The sequence below is a fragment of the Mchenga conophoros genome, linkage group LG10, assembly GCF_057382185.1.
Source record: "Mchenga conophoros isolate Kocher_MC1m ecotype Shallow Benthic linkage group LG10, M_conophoros_male_GT1.1, whole genome shotgun sequence".
Taxonomy (NCBI): Eukaryota; Metazoa; Chordata; class Actinopteri; order Cichliformes; family Cichlidae; genus Mchenga; species Mchenga conophoros.
The window spans coordinates 18,302,131-18,322,429 of record NC_140535.1 but is presented as its reverse complement, the minus strand read 5'-3'; the positions used below and the strand labels follow the sequence as shown (position 1 = coordinate 18,322,429).

The following is a 20,299-nucleotide window of genomic DNA, read 5'->3' as shown; positions in this document are numbered from 1 at the left end:
CGGTTCAAATATAAGCTAAAAAATGAACATTGACTTGCCTTAGCAAAATAAATCAAAACAGTTGTTGAAATCATCAAATGTTAATTTACCCTCTGATGCATAGTGGTCACTGGAGTGGACAGCTACTAAAACGTACATATCTCTTTAATGCATTGGTTTCTATGGTGGAACTGCATATTAGCCTCTAGAGTGCTCTCTGCTGCCATGCTCCATTGAGGTCAATTCAGTGTTCAGTTAGTGCAACTGCAAGTAAATTTCCTCTGAATCAAAGATGGCAGACAAACTGTCACCCCTGCCGACCACTGCTGGCATATCCTGTCAATCCTTCTATGCTAAAAGAGCCCAACAGGTAAAAAAAATATGATGATATGCAGTAACATCTAGGGAAGGATATTATCTGTTTGGAATAAGAAATTGTTATGTCTAATATGTAGAAAACTACGATTAACCATGTGTCCACTGTAGTGGACATCATGCATTACCCACTATATTTTTTTAACATAAGTCATAAATTGTCTCACTGTTTTTTGGGACTGTTTTGGTTATTATTAAGCATATAATTGTTACATTTATAAGCTACTCATTTAAAATATATATTTCTGTGCAGATCAGCTGTAGTTTGAGTTACTATAATAATTATTTTATCATATTTTGTAGACTTCAAATGCAGCAAAGAATAAGGCAGCGTACAGAATAGTCCAGGAAATTCCATCCAGCTCCAGTGATGATGATTTCATTGATGAGTGCAGTGATGAGGAGTTCAGTGATAAGTCCAGTGATGATGAGAGTGGCTGCCAGAGCAGAACAGAGACATAGGAACTGATGAAGACACAGACAGTCAGGATGCAGAAAGTGAGAACGATGAGGGGCAGGATGAAGAGGAAGGTCAGTATGATCAGGGAGCTGTGGGAGATGGGTACATGGCACCTGACCATACTCAAGCCCGCAAAAATATTTGGAAAGTCCAAGACAATGACTTGGTTGGAGACTTGCCTCCTTTTCTAGGAGAGTGGAAATTGAATGTGGAGGGGAAGGATCCCATAGATTTCTTCAGACATCTGTTTCCAGCAGATCTAATTGATAATATAACATACAACACCAACTTGTATGGGAAAGAACTGTCAGTAACAAGAGAAGAGATTCACCCTCCAGCAATGCAAAAGAGGAAGACCCAGTGGGACCCCACAACCCGTGAAGTGGAGAGCAGTCATCAAAGTAGCCTGTGAGGTCAGGTTTGCCACAGGATATCACTGGCCCCAACTGACCGAGGTGAAAAATGCAAACAGGTGCCATGATGTTGCGTGCACACGGAAGACCAAATACATCTGCATGCAATGCTGTGTGCCATTGTGCCCTGGATGCGTTGCAAACTTTCGCACAGCCTAGGTGTGATGAACATAGAACTGTTTGGAGATGCAGAGACTAAGATGTCAGTTTGTGTTTTCTTCCAGCATGCTACTAAGGGCTTGGTAATACTGTCCTGCATCGTTATAGAACTGTGTAGACTCAAAAATGTTTCTCTTGTTGGAGATAGTTTGCCATATTCAGGTGTAGGATTCACAGCTAGGACTGTTGATTGGTTTTGTTATTTACGTCTAAACATTGGGGCCTTATGAGTTGAAAGTTCCAAAAAAATTGCTGAGATGTTTTTCAAAGGATACAAGCAAACAAGTGTTTGTATATTTACAATAGAACACGAGGTAATTAATTTTTACAGTAAATTCACAGTATTTCATGCTAAGTGCTCAGGCGCATGTAGTCCACTGGAGTGGACAAGTTTATAACTTTATAAAAAAACATATTTTTGGAAAAAAAAGAGTTAAACATTTTTTTTCATGTCCTGAGAAGAATAAAAGCACTTAAGAAAAAAATCTTGACCAAAGCTTTCATAATTCATGCATCAGAGGGTTAAAGCTACAAAGTATGACTTTTGAATATTATTCTTTGGTGCCCCTGGTGGACATATAAAACACACAGACAGCAGACACCACACACATACAGACACAAACACTGTAGGCAGGGTAGAATTAATCAGGCTTTTTGTGGCAAAGATTACTTTAAATCCTGATTATGAGGCAGAGGATGGGCTGGGGCTGAGAGCTGCTACATATTTTGTTAGATGGTGATGAAACTACACAGTGTATGGATGTTTGAGAGGGAATATTTGACTTTACTAATGAACCACTGAGGATATTTTAGCTTATCAGTAAAAAGAAAACTGAGCTTACTAGTTGAAATATGAATGAAAAATTTATTTTGGTTCTTGAATCTAAAGATCAGAAAGTATTAATCAAGTTTTATGTTGTGATTTTGTTTGTTTTAATCTTTGTGTCTGTTCTGTTGATAACCTTTCTTCTTTCTTCCTATAGATGGCTTATTTATATCATGCACAACCATCCTGCAAGACCACAAAAATAACAGAATGAATCCCCGTAATTAAAGCATTACGCAGTCAATAAAATCCTTATAAAGTAGCATTTTAATGTGTAATGCAGAGCACCTTTCACATTCCATACTGTTAAGAAAATGAAGGATTGTTTCATACAAAGCAGGCTTTAGTGAAGCAAATGCCATGTCAATAAACAGACATGTCTATTCATAAACACTTTCTCACTGGGTTGTTAACCAACCTGGGATAATAGCTTGATCCGATGTTACGCTTAAGTCCAGCGTGGGCTGTGTGTGGGAATTTGCACCCAGGAGGGGAGCAGCTGAGAACAAAGTGAGGAAACCAAAAACAGTATCAAACAGTCAAACCAGCCTCACCACAGGAAAACAGATTCCCTTTGGACATCTCTGTCATCTGTGCACACAGCGTCTACTGCTTTTCCGGATACCACAAGACAGACACACAGACAAAGGTAATGGTTTAGTTAGACAGAGGGATGCTTTTGTTCTCATAAGGCAAAACGATCTCAGTAACTTGTTTGCGTGGGGTTTTTTGTTTTTTGGGTTTTTGTTACAGCACACTAGCAGTTGGCAAGTATGAATACGGCACAACAATCTGTTTCTCTTGCAATCACTGGTCAATTTAAAATACCAAAGTTAGGACTTCGTTACTTTTTCAAGGAGGGGCTTATAATAAGGGTAAAGAAAACAGAAGTTAGTAACATTGTTATAAAGAACAAAAAACTTGTCAGTGAAAAACAACTAACTTAATTGATGCATAATTAAAATTAAATAATATCGATAACAAAAGTTGACACTAGAATAGAAGACTAAATAAAATAATTTCTGCCTTTTAAATTGTATTTTTTTCTTCTTTGATAAAAATTTGCATATTGTCATAGCCTCGATTATTATATTGTGACAAGTTGTTATTGTGGTTAATATCTACACTGATATACGATGAAATTGACCTCACTAGCTAATTTGGCTAATGTTCTAAACAGTTAGCTAGGTAAGAAATTACATATTTTGCTGTGGATCTAAATTAAGAGCACAACAACAATAAAAGAGATAAAATGTAAAGACACTGGACTTACATATGTTATGTGGGTAGTCATATTGCCAGTTTAACAGTAGACTAATATCTATATCTATATGAACTACCATCAACTACTTTGCTAAAAGAGTGTTAGCCATAACAAATATGTTAGCGTGCAGCTTGTTGTGCACATTGTTGCCCCCAGGTGGCCAAATGAAATTCAGTTGAATTTAATTTTAATGTGTCCAATCACAGCCATCAGCAAGGGTTGGTGGTGAGGAAGAAACCCAGAAAAACAAATAATCTAAGCTATCATAACAAAGCCACAGTTATTAGACAATTTTGACACAAACAGGACAAGGTGTTGCTGTTACAGTCTAGTCACAAGTCCAGGACATTGTTGTTGTTTTCTTTACTTACTTTAAAACTAGTTCAAAGGCCAGAGCAGCCAACGGCAACAAATATGCATTGCACCCACTATTTATAATTAGCTTTAAAAAGTCAAATAATTTCTACAGCATTTTTGATAAAGTTTTATTTAAAATATGTCCAAAAATGACTCTCAAGTCTTCCTGTGTTTACATGTGATCTTCAGGGCACTGTCACTTTAACACGGCCGAGGCTAACCATGATTAGACGTGATTAAAAAGCAATTTGAGAAATGACTCCGGGGCATCCCTGTCAGGTTTGGCTTTGTCTGTTTAGTTATTTTTGCCCGGCTCTGGTCTATGCTCCCAGCAAACTGAATGTAGTAAGGATAAAGCGTATGGCATTTCTATTTGCTTACATTTTTCCCAAGCCTGTGTGTATGTGTGCCTACAGGGGAGAAAATGAACACCGGCAGGGGTGGAACAGACAAGTGCAGGTAAGACCAGCACAATTCTGTCTTTGTCTCCTAATGCAAATGAAAGGATACAAAGTAGGTAGGAACAAAGTCAGAGATGGAAATAAATGTGAGGGAAAGCACAGATCACATGTAGAGATAGTAAAACAAAAGAAAGTAACCCTCCCAGCTTGCATTTCATAATCAGTTTCATAATCTTTATAAGTAACTTGTGGCTGCTGGATCTGAGTATTAATAGATCTGCGAGAAAACTTAAATAGTATTCTATTCATCATTTCTGACCAGTGGGCCCCTTGATTATCTACTTAACACCTCTGCTTGCTAAAGAATTTGCCCTAAGTCTTTGCATGTGACACTGTTACATGAACTGAAAGGGAGGATTGGGACACCAAGGATTATAAATACTTTTCTTTATTCCTGTCCCCATTTCTTCGTATTTTCCACAGGCATCCAAATATTTTATTATTTTTGCTTTACATCCATTAATAAACCATTCAGCTACATACACTTATTCAGTAACACACAACAATCAGCATGTTATTTTTTAGAATTTAATAGCAAATTAAAAGAAGAAGCCAAAGCTGATATTTTCTCTCGTCACCAGTGCATGGGTGTAATTGTGGGTCACATGCATTGTTCTATGTGCTCCGCTGATGAAGAATAGCGGTGATAAACCTCTTAGAAAAGCTGAAGGTTTGCCCAGGTCTTGCAGCAATACTGATGGAGGATCAGCCTCCTCTTACACTTTCTTTGGCTGCACACACTCACAGCAAAACACACGCACAAGTTCACATGCCTGTCTCCTGCCTGCGATTATACTCCAAATCTGACTCACTCTTGCCTGCTTTCCCGAGTCAACCCTACTGCTTTGTCAGTCGCTGCTCCATCGGAGCCAGATCACACAAGACTCTGCCAGAGAAAGGACTCCACCAGCAACCTTCACCCTCGGCGTTTCAGTTGTTCAACTTGGCTATTTTGGAGGACTTTAAAGAAGAACTGCCTGAAGCACATGCAGAGAGAGATTTGACTAACTAGGAATCAGTTCATATTACTCTCAGTCGAGTGGACAAAGGGACCGGTGGCCTCTCGCATCAGATGGCTACAACTATCCCAACCACAGAAGTCTGAGGAGAAGTCAAGCCAAAGGTCTGTCTTCCGTAGGATTTTCCCTCTTTCTTTATGTTTATTTTAAGTAGTTACTTTCAATACTGCTGTGCACTGAAGAACCTCCTGAACTTTACTACGTCACATACACTGGGAAGACCCTTTTTTAAGGCATAACTTCAAAGATGGAACTTTTAACAGACAGTCCACGTGTGCGCTCAGACAGCACGAGCAGCTCGGCATCTCAGGGCTCAAAGTCGAAGACGGTTCTTCGCCAGCGTTTGTCCCAGCTGCTGACCTGCATCGAGGACATGAGCTCTGACGACGAAGCCAGTGAAGAGGTGTCACGCACGCTGGAAGAAGCATTTCAGCTCTGTGGACGCTTCATTCCCACAGATGCATTCAGGTTGACTTTAACACTTTGGGCTTTTAAAAAGCTTGTAAAAGAAAAATCACTTCAAACTTTGATTTATCATGAAGAAACAGGCATACCATAGCAACTAATATAGTTCATATCAAAAAGTGCAGAAATGATCAATAGGCTCTTAAAGTGGTATTTGTGAAAATAATATCTGTGGTTCTTAGTGGGTTCCACTTAACTTGTAAGATTACAAAAGTGTGTATTTTGGAAAAGTAAATGTTATCAAGGTTTTTTTTTTTTTTGTATTTTTATGGTATAAGTGTTGCTCTTTTTGAGGACACAAACTGTTGAGCATGCACAGTGTATAGCTTTGTAGCGTTGTAAATAATATTTGGGAGTTTTTTCTCACAAGGATCCACATTGTGACCTGGAATGTGGCCACAGCAGAGCCTTCTGAAGATGCCACCTCTTTGCTCCAACTAGATGCCCAGCCGCCTCCAGATCTCTATGTGATTGGGTAAGAAATAACATTTTTGACAGTTTAGTATCAAATGTTGCTAATAATCTATTTATATATATATATATATATATATATATATATATATATATATATATATATATATATATATATATATACATATATATATATATATATATATATATATATACATATATATATATATTCATAATGAATCACAGGAGTGGAATCAAAGACATTAGGCTGTCATTACTTGTCTCTTTTTATTTTTCTGTGTGTTAGCCTTCAGGAGGTAAACGCCACCCCAGTGAGGTTCATCACAGATCTGATATCAGAAGACTCCTGGAGCCATGTCTTCACGAACTCACTGGCACCCAGAGGCTTTGTCAAGGTCGGAGAAGACAAAAGAAGGAAAAGGAGAAATATTTGTCTTCATGTGTCTCTTTAGTCTCCTGTATTTTTCTTTCATCCATAAAAGAGACATAAAATATATTATTACATACATTTTTATGCTGTTGCAGTTAAACTGTTTGAGATTCAAAGAGGAAAAGAAAAAGAAAAGAAACGCTGCATAATCTACAACATTTAATAATTTTATGATTCTTTTTCTTAACTCTTATCGTATCTCCCTATGTTTTTATTTCTTTTAATTATCCTAATTGTACAGCACCTTGGTCAACAGTTGTTGTTTTAAATGTGCTATATAAATAATTTGGACTTTGACTTTGACTTTAATACAATCTTACTGTCTCCATCTGTGTCTAGGTCACGTCAGTGAGGATGCAGGGTTTGCTGTTGCTGCTGTTTGCCAAACAGATTCATCTTCCCTACATCAGAAACATCCAGACCACCTACACTCGGACCGGCGTGTTTGGCTACTGGGTAGGAAATTAGAATGGGAGCTCTGGTTATCCCTGAACCTTGTAGACAACCACACTGTGTGCACACCAGGAATCCCATTGGCATCAGATGCTGTAGGGTTTAAACGCACCATGAAAGGTCCATTGTGTTTGTTTAGTGAAATGTGCAGCAGCTTTGACAGAAAGAAATCACAAACAAAGAACACTGAAAGCAGTCAGAACACTGGGATAGAAAACTTGTGTCTAATCCATAATCCAAGTTAAAAGAGATACTTTTTTTATAATTAGTCTTCTTCACAGACTGTATTTGTTCTCCTGTGTGTGTCTGTGTTAGGGTAACAAAGGAGGAGTGTCTGTGCGCTTTTCCTTCTATGGACACATGATTTGCTTCCTCAACTGCCACCTAGCTGCTCACATGAACAACGCTTTGCAGCGCGTTGACGAGTTTGAGTACATACTGGAGACGCAAGACTTTGACATCTATGACACCCCACAAATCCGGGACCACAAGTCAGGATTCCTTCACAGAGGCACACAAATACTATGCATATACGCAACATGGGCTGCTGTGCAAGTAAAATGTGGCTCTGCGGCTTTTTCACAGGGTGGTGTTCTGGTTTGGTGATCTGAACTTCCGCATCGCAGATCACGGTTTGCACTTTCTCCGCTCATCCATCAACAGCGGCCGGCTAAATTTGCTGTGGGGCAAAGACCAGGTATTGTACTAGTGTGAGGACACACACACACATAATAACACACGCTTGCTCATTATTTTCATTTTCCTGCAGCTCATCATGATGAAGAAGAAGGAAGCTTTCCTGCAGGAATTTGAGGAGGGACCGTTAAATTTTAAACCCACCTACAAGTTTGACCGTAACTCCGACACCTATGACACCAGGTAACATGCTAAAAAATCTGTATTACACACACATGATCGGCAAATTTTGTAAGCCTTATTTGTGTCTTCGTTTCCATTTTAATTTTGCACAGCACTCCAAAGACATGGTTGGGTTTAAAGTAAGAATTATTTTGTGTTTTGCATCCCCCACATTCCTTTATCAGCTTTTGCCACCACATCTTTAGTTGTAGCAAAACGCTAAATGGAAGCTCAAAGCAGCCATGGCATCTATAAACCTGATTTATAGATGAACAAGGTAGCAGCTCTTTCTCCGACTCATATCCATTCTTGACACAAACAAGGCCCCTGCAGCTCTGTGGCACCACCCTCTTCTTGCTCCTCACGTCTCTCACCTGGGTGCTCCTCTCTGAATGGTTGGGGACCTGGTTCTGGATGCTAGATCTGCCTAGGTGGGTGTCTCGGTCCTGTGTATAGGATAGGCACCTTGAGGGTTACTTAGATATAACCCACATTCACAAAGTGTATGGAGACACTGGCATAAGCAACAGGATTCAAATGGGTTTTGTAAGCATAATATGACTGATAAATGGCAGACATGTTCTGCATATTCATTAGACCAGAACTCCCTTCTGCACCCAGCACCCCACTGTTTGCACTCCTTCCTCTTTTTGTTCCGGTGTAATCCACATTTTGCTTTTCACAGCAAATTAGTGTGTGCATAAGCTGTAATACCCTGTTAATGGTACTATCTGCTACTTAGCATGTAACCTACATCATTTCTCATACGCATGCTACACTATAGGTATAGCCTTGTACTGCATGTGTATGTGTTTGGTTTGCATTCTTTAACAGCACTTGTTTTTTCATAAGAATTAGTATGTAGATTTGTATGGATAGACAAATGTAAATGTGTTAAAGGGTAAGCAATAGAGAAAAAAAATTTTTTTAGATAGAAGTTGTAAAATCAACAGCCATGTTCATTATGCTCGGCGTGGCGCACCCATAATTTCGATGTAGATATACAATGACAATAAAGAACTATTTTATTCTGTTCTTCTATTCTATTCTCAGTGGAAAGAAGAGGAAGCCGGCATGGACAGACCGGATCCTCTGGCGCATCAAACCCAAGCCCCTGCCATCAGAGGAAGATGATGAGAAGGCATCAACTTCCACAGATGAAGAACAGGATGAGTATCCAGTCCTGGTCACCCAGGATAAATACACCAGTGACATGAGCTATGGAGTCAGTGACCACAAGCCTGTCATTGCAACCTTCAGCCTGGAGGTGAGAGCAGATGCACTGCATAGACCTCTGCTTTTTCAAATGTTCTTTAAAAATATTTTCTTTTCTCTTATCTTTCCCGCAGCTGAGAAAAGTCTTTGACACACCACTGGTGCGAGTGTCTCCTGTGGGCATATGGAGCGCAGGCCAGGATGCACTTTTGACCTACTCTGTCCTGGAGGACTTTATGTCTTCTACGTGGGACTGGATTGGCCTGTACAAGGTACTAGGACTCATGTAAAAACAACAAAAATCAATAAATAAATCATTTAAACCTTATATATTATAATTGTGTGGATTTGGACTGACTGTCTTACGCTTCAGGTGGGATTTAAGACTGCGTCTGACTATGAAACCTTTGTTTGGGTTCGAGAAAATGAACTGCCAGAGATAAATGAAGTCATACAGGTAAAGTAGAAGTGCAGCGTTTATGTCATATTAACAGATTCTTTATGAATGCATTATTCATTAACATGCACATATGTGTTGTTGCAGATTTCTGTGGATAAAGGTCAGATTCCTCTGTTAGGTGGACAGTACGTTTTGGGGTACTACAGCACAAACATGCAAAGCATCACTGGCCTCAGTGATAGCTTCCAGGTAACTGCTTCACTATCATATCTGTAGTTTTATAGTTAGATATTTTTTTTAAACTCTTAAACATACAATTTAATGCATCCACGAAAGACTATTTAAATGTAGAATTTTGTTAATACAGGTGTACCTACATAAGAGATTACTGAGTGCATGCTGTGTTTGGAGAAGGAAGCAAGCATGGCAGTGTGCTTTATTTTGCTCTCTCTTTGGTTCTTACAGATCCTGGAGTCTAAGCGTGCTGTCATGGAAGGCCTGGTTCCCGAGGATATCAATGGAGTCAACAAATAAGAACAGATTCTCTGCAGTGCCACGTCTTATTCCTCTCCGCTGCAAAGTCACACAGATCTAAATCAGGCTATAAAATTGCCCCAAGGTTAACTCCTTAATCTACTGGATGAGCAGACTCTGTCATTCATGTTGGCCCCCACAATTTGTCATCATGTTAACTCCAGTTTGTTATTTCCTACTTTGCCTTTAAGGTTCAGGCTCACTCTTGCTGAAACAAGATCTCTAATAAAAAAAAAAAACTTTAATGAGTAGCCTCAGTCTATCCACAGACCCTGTTAGAGCAGATATACGGAGAACACATGTCAAACTGCACAGCAGCTTGAAAACAGAAACTGCATTTGAGTTTTGTTTCAAAGTTTTTTGTTTTGGCAGCTCATAGTAGCCAGTGCAGATTAATACAAAAGGTGGAAAACATCATTGTGTGGAAGAGTGTGCTCTTTTGTTTTATATGTGCTGTCTCAGTGAAGAAACATGCACCCTGCAACTGAAATTTCTTGCAATGGGTTGTCTGCAGAAACTGTTGAATATGAGAATCTTAGAGAGGAACATGACTAGGGATGGGTATCGTTTAGGTTTTATCCGATACCGGTGCCAAACCGGTACTTTTGAAACGGTGCCGGTGCTTAAACGGTGCTCAAACCGGTGCTTAAAGAATGGAGAACACAAAATTGGTCCAAAAACCTCCCATGTTCAGCTGTTTTTTTGTAAAAAGATAACAATGTTAGTCTTTTCTGCAGCTATAGGGGATTTATGGTATCACTCTTGGCTGGAAGCAGTGCTTAAACAATGGAAAAAACACAAACTTTGTCTAAAAACCTCTCATGTTTAACTGTTTTCCACTTTTTCTTTGGTCATTTTAGCCTTTTTGTCCAGGGTGAAGGGAGTATCTGCCATCAAACAAGGAGACAGCCGCATGTAGCTATGATGATGTTTGCTAGTTCACCTTACATGCATTAATGTAATAACGTGGTTAACCTACTCAACGTAAATTACACACAAACAACATTAAGCTACTCACGCAGAGAAGAACGGCTGCTGCTGCTGCATCATCATCCATCATCATTTCTGCTACACTGGCAGGGCTAGGGGCCAGGACTCTATTCTTCGGGTTTTTGGGGGATGTTGCTAACTCCGGGTCCGATAACTAGCAACCCACCCGCAGTAGATGTGCACGGTGTGAGGTCTCTCAGCAAGCTATCAAATACAGTGCATTTCTCACCTTTTAAAAAAAAACGCTATGCGTCGCCAGGTGTTTCATCGGATTTGAGGTGTTACCTTCTTTGACAGTATCACAGTATCAGCTTAAAGCACTTGTTGCAGGCTGTTGAGTTTGCATATAAAGCACCGAAATGTGCGCTGCTTTTCGGTCTGGTTACTACCGTTTATGTCAGAACCGGTACCCATCCCTAAACATGACACAGAAAAATATCATCCTGGGAAAATGTATGTGTCATCGCAGTGGATTATCTTTAAAATGTAAATGCAGGTTGTCTGTTTTCCTCTTGATGAAAATATGTTATATCTCCCACACTGCATACATGAATCGTATCAGCACACTAAAAATATACTGCAAGACAAACTAAATATTTTTTGTGAATTTGTTTATTTAAAAAGATCCAGTATGTTTTCAGGATATGGATGTGTGACTAATCAGTGAAAAAAGATGGGCAGTGGGTCACTTTAATTATCAGTGATTAAAGGCCTGGAGGCTTGTAATCTGAGAGTGATCGCATTATTTTGCACTAACTCATATGCAAAGTCAAATTTGCTTTAACCAACAAAGCAATAGTAATAAGCACAACACTGATTATGGTGATATTGTCCCGAGTGTACTCCAAAGAAAACATGGAACTGTCTACTCTCTGCATTGATAGATAACATATAGAACTGTAGGATACCCATTTATGCCATCTGAGTGTTATTAAAGATTTTATATATACATCATAGGTAGTCAAATTGGATAAGCTCTGCTAAGTTTCTCTTAGTATCTAATAAGCCAATCACAAGGCAGCAACTCAGTGCATTTAGGCATGTGGAATTAATCAAGATAGCCTTTTGAATTTCAAACTGATCATCAGAATGGAGAGGAAAGGTGATTTAAGTGACTTCGAATGTGGCATGATTGTTGGTGCAAGACTTGCTGATAGTCTGTCCAAAAATATTTATCTAGTGCAATTTTCCCACAAAACCTTCTCTAGGGTTTACAGAAAATGGTCCAGACAAGAGAAAATATCCAGTGAGCAGCAATTGTTTGTGTGAAAATGTCTTGTTGATGGCAGATGTCAGAGGAGAATGACCAGAAACTAGTAATTAAAAAAAAAAAAAAAAAAACCCTAGTTAAAACCAATGTATACATAATAGCATCTCTGAACACACGTCAAATCTTGAAACAGACAGGCTACAGCAGCAGAAGACCACACTGGAAAACTAAAGCTGCAGTTTGCACAGCCTGACCAAAATTGGAAAGTCAGACTGGTTTCTTGAACTTGATGATGAGTTCAGTGTACTCAAAAGGCCTCCACAGCCACCAGATCTCAATCCAGCAGCACAACTTTGGATACAGAAGAGTCACATCATAAATATATTATTATTAGTATTAATAATAATAATAATAATAATAATAATAATAATAATAATAATAATAATAATAATGTGCCTCACCAGCTGAATTATACTGATACACTTTTCCAACTATAAGTTACACTAATTCACATAGTTTGGTACTGAAAAACTGAAACACCCATATCTCTCTTAAGTTATTACAGTGCAAGCTCAGTTTAACTACTAGGATCACCTTGCTTTAGTGATTCTGCAATTTGACTGCCATGGTAAACCAGCATTTCTTGGGAGGCCAGTGAGTGGACAGTCTTTGGATAGTCTTATTCAGGTCAGAATTTGGGAGGTACCCATCTTGCCTTGCAAAACTGAAAAGAGGTCATTCATCAAACTGTGCAGCTAGTTTTAAAAGCATGAGCCTACTCGAAAAGTGTACAACAAATGGAAATCTGTTGAGGACATCCTGCACTTACAGTCAGCTCCCTTAGTGTGTGGTGAGTTCATTGATCCACTTCTGCACCTGGAGATAATGTCTCTCCTGTTTGTCTCCTGCTTTGCATTTGCAGTTTAACACGCAGATGCTTTTCTACTGTCTCAAATCCTGGCTACATTTCTCCGAGTCTACACTACGTGTATAGTTGTAATTATGCATAAGGTGTGAGGGTGCAAGCATATTTTTTCATGTATTTATTTATTTATTTATTTATTTAAACTGAATAAATATGGATATTTTTCTATCCATTTTTTATATATCTAAATAAATATGGAATAAAATATGGAATAAAAAGTTTGAGAACATTTGAGTAAATGCCCCCCTGTGAAAATTAGTTTCCTGTCCAGTTCATAAAATAGGACATTTAAGAAAGCTCGATCTTACAGAGACGTTATGAAAGTAAAGATGACTGGACTCCGTCTATGGAGAAGGAAGTAGCACGGCTACTTCCCATAATTCATTGCGTGAACCCGTTAACTGACGTGATCTTCGACGACTTCTTTACATATCTTTCATTTAAAGGCTCTGTGGTGGTACACACGTGGGAATCTTTATCTCGCCGCTACCGCTCTAAAGGTAAGGCTTTAGCACAGTTATTTTACAGTGTAATGTCGTATAAACCCGGACGCAGTTGTCCAAACAAGTTACAGTTATCGTACTGGCCTGGGCTCGGCTATGAAAGGATATAGATTGTTAAACTGTTGGCTAACGGCAAGCTAGCTCGGTTAGCTTGACAGACTGTAGTCAGCTAGCAAAACAGTAAACCAAAGCAAATATTCAGGTAGGACAATTCAGTTGAAGTTTTCGTAATAACTTTTTTAAATGGCTCTGCAACATGCTCCCTGTTGCTTCGTTTGTTTAAATTAGCTTGAATGAACTGATGTTAGACATTGTCTCGTTGACTTTAGCTAGCTGAAAAACTGAGGAGTGCTTTGTAATTAAACTACGTTTAGGGCGATGCACAGCGATATCAGTGTATGTTAGTAATGCAGCACCACTAAGACTTCCACATTTTGAAACATTGTTTGCGCGTTGTCTATCTGCATTTGGTATTTCTTCTGAAATGTTATTGTATTTTTGTAGAAATGTTAAACATTTTTAAAATATGGTCTCTTAACAGGTGGACCTGAAGCAGACATGTCGAGTGAGGACGTGGAGCGGCTTTTGATACAGTTTCAGGACGAGAATGGGGAGATTCTGGGTTCACCTTTCGATGTGCCTTTAGACATTACCCAAGACAAACTACAGCTCGTCTGCAATGCATTGCTTCAGAAGGTAATTATACAGCATAAGTATACAGTGTTTTGTGTAAATGTATAGCCCAGATTGAAATAATCAAATATGATGGTCATGATATCAATTTTGAATTGAATATCTAGTAAACATGCTTTTTCTTTTCTTTTTTTTCCTGCTGTCATCCACTCTAGGAGGAGCCAGTCCCGCTGGCATTCTTTGTGCAAGGGGAGATGGAGGTGGTGTCCAGCCTGGGGACATGCGTTAAGGCTCTTGGGGTTGAAACCGAACAAGTTCTGCCTGTGGTGTACCAGCCTCAAGCTCTGTTCAGGGTTCGGGCTGTGACACGCTGCACCAGCACACTGCAGGGACACACTGAGGCCGTCATCTCAGTCGCTTTCAGCCCCACTGGCAAGTGGGTACCTTTGACACAAAGTGAACAGATGTCAGCTTTTCTCTGCCAGTTTGTCATAATCTCTTGTACCTTTTGGGTTGGAGTTGTGTAACAGTATATGAAAATGGAATTATGTTGTGACATCACACCTCTAATTAGATTTAAACATTGATCCATTTGTCTGTTTTTATTTCAGATATCTGGCCAGTGGTTCAGGTGACACCACGGTGCGCTTCTGGGACTTGACAACTGAGACGCCCCACCACACATCCAGGGGTATAAAATAACATCTACAAGGCAGCATGATCTGATAATCATTGAACTTCAAGTGACTGATTGCTTTAATACACCATTGTTCATTTTAGGACACACACACTGGGTATTGAGCATCGCCTGGTCACCTGATGGAAAGAAGCTGGCTTCAGGATGCAAGAACAGTCAGGTGTGCTTCAAAAACAAACACATGTGATCCATAATTAGGTTTCAAAGATGCATTCATTAAACCTTTCTAGTTTTCTCTTTCTCTAGATATGTCTGTGGGATCCAGTGACTGGTGCGCAGATAGGGAGGACTTTGACAGGACACACCAAATGGATCACTTGGCTCTGCTGGGAACCTCTTCATCTGTGAGCACTCGATCTATTTTTCACTTCCCTGAATTTCTCTGTTATTTGACTGCAGACCTCTCATTCAGACCCATTTTATATACGAAACTTTAAAAAATGTACAGTACTTTTACTCCTTTCTAAAAATTGAGTTTTTTAGGGAAAAAATAGTCTTTTGCGCTTCACATGGATCTGCATGCAGATAAATCCTGTGATTTGTGAACTACAGCTGGACTACAAATAAAAGCAAAACGACTTGAGCTACCAAAAATCTCTTCCCTTGCCTGATAATCTGTATGAATGTGTTTATAGAGATGGCAGTTAGTTGCATAGCAATTACAGAAACACTCCACTGAAATATTGCACTGTGAAATGAAACTGTAACACATGAATTCTGTTTCATAAGAAGCCAAACTTAATTTAAAAGCATTTTGTAATTTACAGTTATACAAATGATATTGTAGATCAGACTTGGACTCTTAAGTTATTCAGGAAGAGGCACATCCTTTGAGTCAGGCAGCCAATATATGTTCAGATATATCTAAACTACTTATTCAACAGCAGGATGGAGAGAGTGTCTGTTTTTTAGGCTGTTGGAAAAACAATACTGTGTTGGAAATGTGCTGTAATTGTCAGAGTAGTTTTGGCAAACAAATAAACACAAGGTTTCAGAAATGCCTTAAAGTTACAGACACAAGAAGTTAGTTTCCCTTAAATGTGAAGTCACTACATTGCAACTGTGCAGGTATTGATTATAATTTGATTATCATGTTGGACTAACTTAAACTTTGTGGTCTTATAGTTGTCTTTATTCTTATCCCTTTCAGTAATCCAGAGTGTCGGTACTTGGCCAGCAGCTCTAAGGACGGCTCAATACGTATCTGGGACACAGTGTTGGGACGATGTGAGAAGATCCTGACTGGGCACACTCAATCAGTGACATGCGTGAAATGGGGAGGAGATGGACTTCTGTACACTTCGTCCCAGGACAGGACTGTCAAAGTGTGGAGAGCAAAAGATGTAAGTCTGTGTGTGAAATATATGGTTTTAAAGGGTTATAAGAGTGATATGGTATGGGTTTTTTTTTTTTTTTCATTAATATGTTAAACAATATTGGTGTGTATTCTTGTGCATGAAACATGAGTAATCCAGTTCACTGTTTTTATTTAGTTATTGTTTTTCTTTTGTTTGTTTTTTGTTCCTTGTGCATAAAGAATGTAGGCTAATAATGCTAATATAGACAAATGTTATGGCATCAGAAAGGCATTTTCACCCAGAGAGCTGCTGCTGCCAGCTGTGTGGGGAAAATCCCAGCAGATCTGCAGTTTCTGAAATACTTATATCAGCTCATTTGGCGCCAACGACCACCTTCAAACTCACCTTTCTTCCCCTTTATGATGTTTGTTTTTAACTTCAGCAGGTCGTTCTGGCCATGACTTCACATCTAAATGCCTAAACCCATTGAGCTTCTGCTGTGAAGTTGATGAGATATTTGTGGTAACATGCAGTTGAGCATGTGTACCTAACAAAATGGCTGGTTATTAAATTTCAAGTATATACATACTGTTAACATAAAAAAATTGTTGCTCTTAGAGAGCCCTTGTGCAGGTTAGTTGAAAGGTTTTATGATTAGACTTATTAACAGCATGTTCATGTGTGGCTGAGACACTAAAATCTTAATGGCCACAGAGAGGATGAGGATAAGAGCAAAGAGAAATCCGTGAAGTGTTTGGATGAAACGTGTGTTTAGTTTAATCTCTTTGATGCAGGGTGTCCAATGCAGGACTCTGCAGGGCCACGCCCACTGGGTCAACACCCTGGCTCTCAGCACTGACCATGTCCTGCGTACAGGAGCTTTTGAACCCGCAAATGCCACTGTCAACCCTCAGGATCTCACTGGATCATGTAAGACCCAAAACACTTGCATGTTCTTTAACATTCTGATTTTTAGTAACTGATCAATGCCATGTATGGTTTGTTTTTGTTTTGTTTTGGGGGTTTTTTAGCATTTACTTTTTAATAGGTTTGACTCCAGAAAACAAAGTGTCACATATGCACCACACGGTCTGACATTTTACCATTTAGACAGGTTTTTTTAGTAGCAAAAAATGTGTGATATTAGAGTGTTTTGGCAGCACAGATACAGCTAGCATGGCTGCTGTGTGTTCGGTCACCTTTCTGGTCTCACAAAGTTAAAGGGGGTTGTTTTCATATAACAAGTTTTTCTTCTTCTCTCCAGTGGAAGAGCTGAAGGAGAAAGCCTTAGAGAGATATAATAAAGTCAGGGTAGGTACCCTTTGTTGAGATTTGTAAAAAGTCACATGTCCTTCCTCCCTGTTTTAGCGCCCTGACCTTTATCTTCTGCTGCAGGGCTCAGCTCCAGAGCGCTTGGTTTCCGGCTCAGATGATTTCACTTTGTTCTTGTGGAATCCTGCACAAGACAAAAAGCCTTTGGCCAGGATGACGGGCCACAGCGCTCTGGTCAATGAAGTGCTCTTCTCCCCAGACACCAGGCTTCTTGCTTCTGCCTCCTTCGATAAGTCTGTTAAAATCTGGGACGGACGCACTGGAAAGTAAGAGAATCACCATCACAAGGAATAATAAATTAATTTGCAAGTAATACAACTTTTGTCCAGGCGATGGTGCTGTACAGCCAAAGATGTACATCTTAGAGATTATGACTCTACCTGGTTGTGTCCTTTTGCCCACAGGTACTTAATGTCCCTGCGTGGCCATGTGGCATCAGTGTATCAAATAGCATGGTCAGCAGACAGCAGGCTGCTGGTCAGCGGCAGCAGCGACAGCACGCTTAAAGTGTGGGATATTAAGAGTGGGAAGCTCAACATGGACCTGCCAGGTCATGCTGATGAGGTGGGGGAAGGAAATTTGATATAAATACTTCCTTCTAAATGCTGATTACTGTTCCTGAATTACCTTAAGTCTTATCCGTGCAGGTTTACGCTGTGGACTGGAGTCCTGATGGGCAGAGAGTGGCCAGTGGCGGAAAAGACAAGTGTCTCAGAATGTGAGTATGATTCCAGTCAACCTGTCCATCCATCCATCTGTTTATCAGAGTTTCAGCATTTCCGCACACCTAAAACATCTACCTTGCGTTTTTTTTTTCTTTCTTTCTTTAGATGGAGAAGATAACCACAGTTCTCTTCTATTTCTGGACTTTGACAAAGGATTGTCACATCATTTCCTTCCAAACAGCTGACAGCTGGAACAAGGGCAGCTAGACTTTATCTAATTACCCATTTGACTTCATAAGTATCTGTCACTAGTGGGAGTGTCAGAGAATGCAAATGCAGTCACAATACAAATGCCCATGTGGGAATATTAACAGTGCAAGAGCTTAAAAGCAATCAGATGAACCAGAATGTAAAATCATCTGCCTCTTAAATTTATTGCAAGTAGATTGTAAGGTGTAGTATACCTTCTCCTATTATCGTCTCATCTTGGTATACAATTCAATTTTAGATCAGGTGCTCTGACATGGCTTCAGAAACGTACTCGGTTGCCATGCACATGTGGTTAAAAGCCAAACAAGGTTGTGCATCTATTGAAACCGATCCTGACACATGTTTATGGTTTCCTATTTTGGAGCAAGGAACTGCATATTTTCAGGACCATGTTTGCTACTTTGTCACCTTAGGCCTCACTAGATAAACTGTGAGTATCGGGTGGGGGCAGTGAAGCCTTCCTCTGTGATGTAAATGCAGATGGTGCTCGCCGTGCTCCTTCAGCCTTTAATCTCCTGTCAGCAAAGCTGCAATCTGCTGATTTTTCTGCCTCTGTGGTGAAGCCAAGTGTCACCAACTCTGTTTGAGTCACAGCCTGCACTGGAAATGCCAGGTTGACCATTTTTGTTACAGGAATGTAAGTATAAATCAGCATGTTTATATTAGTTTCCTGATCACACTCAAGAATCAGCTTAAAGTGTTCATCCACTTTAAGTGATCGTTTATTATAAAAGCACTGGTGGAAACCAGCATGTGAAATATATTCATTATTTACCTAAATGGGAAGTGTATTGAGCTCTGTTAGGTATGAACTCCACCGCCAATCATCGGATTTGTTTATAAAAGCAAGATTTCCAGAAATATGTAATGGCAGTTCTTACTGTATAAATAAATATTTTTAACTAATCAGTGAAAGCAGCAGTTTTGTGCCTTCAACAGAACCTTGTCAGGTTTTAAAGCCACTTCAAACTGTCCTCTGATGTAATTAGGCTGTTGGTTGTTTGCTGGAACTTGAACTTATTCAAACTACTGTGCAGTGACTCACTGTTTACATTATGACTGTTGATAAAAATATAAACAGTTGGATATTGTTGGGATTCAGCAGTGAAGGATGTTAACCTGGTTAACAAGCATTTTGCTGCTTGGATTCTTTCACCTGAACTTTAACACATGCCAGCTCCACATCTGAAAACCATTTTTGTGTGGCACATTGAAGTATTGGACGACAATGATGACCGGACAGAAGCAGTGATTCTTTTTGGCATTTAAGAAATGTTTATTCTCAAGTGAGGCCAAATTTAAGGAAGGTGTTTTTTGTTGGTCCTGAAATCTGTGAATAAATGTTTGAGGATGAGTTCAAAAGGAAACTAAAGCCAACTGAATCAGCAGCAGGTTTTCCAGAATTTTCTTGGCAATCACTGAGCAGAGGTTTATACTGAGCTGGTGGATAACATCCTGAAAGCTTATCAGCTAATGAGTGCCAGTTTACTGAAGGGGCACTTTTTACATTCTCCACTTTTTCCACCAAATCTCTGTGATCAGCACGGGGAAAGATTTCATCAAGATATAACAGTGATGGAAGCTGATATCAGGGAAATTTTTAATCCTGAGCATGATTGGTAACTGCTGTTGGTTCTTGCAAAGTGAGATTGATGTGCAGTACAAACGGAAAAGCA

At 39.5% G+C, this 20,299-nt stretch overlaps 2 protein-coding genes and 1 pseudogene across 6 annotated transcripts; all 3 read left to right on the top strand.

The window, feature by feature from the left end:
• The first annotated feature begins 96 nt into the window (after positions 1-96).
• LOC146565734 (uncharacterized) lies at positions 97-2,362 on the top strand (annotated as a pseudogene). Its single transcript, XR_014894153.1, has 2 exons — positions 97-349; positions 658-2,362. The product of XR_014894153.1 is annotated as an uncharacterized LOC146565734 (transcript).
• A 2,618-nt stretch (positions 2,363-4,980) lies between these two features.
• On the top strand, positions 4,981-11,804 carry inpp5kb (inositol polyphosphate-5-phosphatase Kb). Of its 3 annotated transcripts, XM_085289075.1 has the most exons (14): positions 4,981-5,781; positions 6,149-6,253; positions 6,497-6,605; positions 6,980-7,096; positions 7,409-7,584; positions 7,679-7,790; positions 7,863-7,972; positions 8,065-8,091; positions 8,275-8,382; positions 9,005-9,218; positions 9,301-9,438; positions 9,540-9,623; positions 9,711-9,815; positions 10,032-11,804. In XM_085289075.1, the coding sequence occupies exons 1-14, from the start codon at positions 5,561-5,563 to the stop codon at positions 10,098-10,100; spliced, it is 1,695 nt and encodes a 564-aa protein (XP_085145201.1). In that variant the 5' UTR covers positions 4,981-5,560; the 3' UTR covers positions 10,101-11,804. The 3 variants fall into 3 exon arrangements, with proteins under 3 accessions (XP_085145201.1, XP_085145199.1, XP_085145200.1); XM_085289073.1 differs by lacking the exon at positions 8,275-8,382 and having other exon boundaries at positions 4,986-5,781; XM_085289074.1 differs by lacking the exons at positions 8,065-8,091; positions 8,275-8,382 and having other exon boundaries at positions 4,988-5,781.
• A 1,767-nt stretch (positions 11,805-13,571) lies between these two features.
• Positions 13,572-19,529, top strand: nle1 (notchless homolog 1 (Drosophila)). 2 transcript variants are annotated; one of them, XM_085289071.1, is made up of 13 exons: positions 13,572-13,725; positions 14,270-14,424; positions 14,577-14,797; positions 14,973-15,052; positions 15,142-15,218; positions 15,305-15,402; positions 16,209-16,401; positions 17,151-17,286; positions 17,621-17,667; positions 17,752-17,954; positions 18,093-18,252; positions 18,336-18,406; positions 18,519-19,529. In XM_085289071.1, the coding sequence occupies exons 1-13, from the start codon at positions 13,572-13,574 to the stop codon at positions 18,529-18,531; spliced, it is 1,608 nt and encodes a 535-aa protein (XP_085145197.1). In that variant the 3' UTR covers positions 18,532-19,529. The 2 variants fall into 2 exon arrangements, with proteins under 2 accessions (XP_085145197.1, XP_085145198.1); XM_085289072.1 differs by lacking the exon at positions 13,572-13,725 and adding an exon at positions 13,784-13,930.
• Positions 19,530-20,299: the final 770 nt, after the last annotated feature.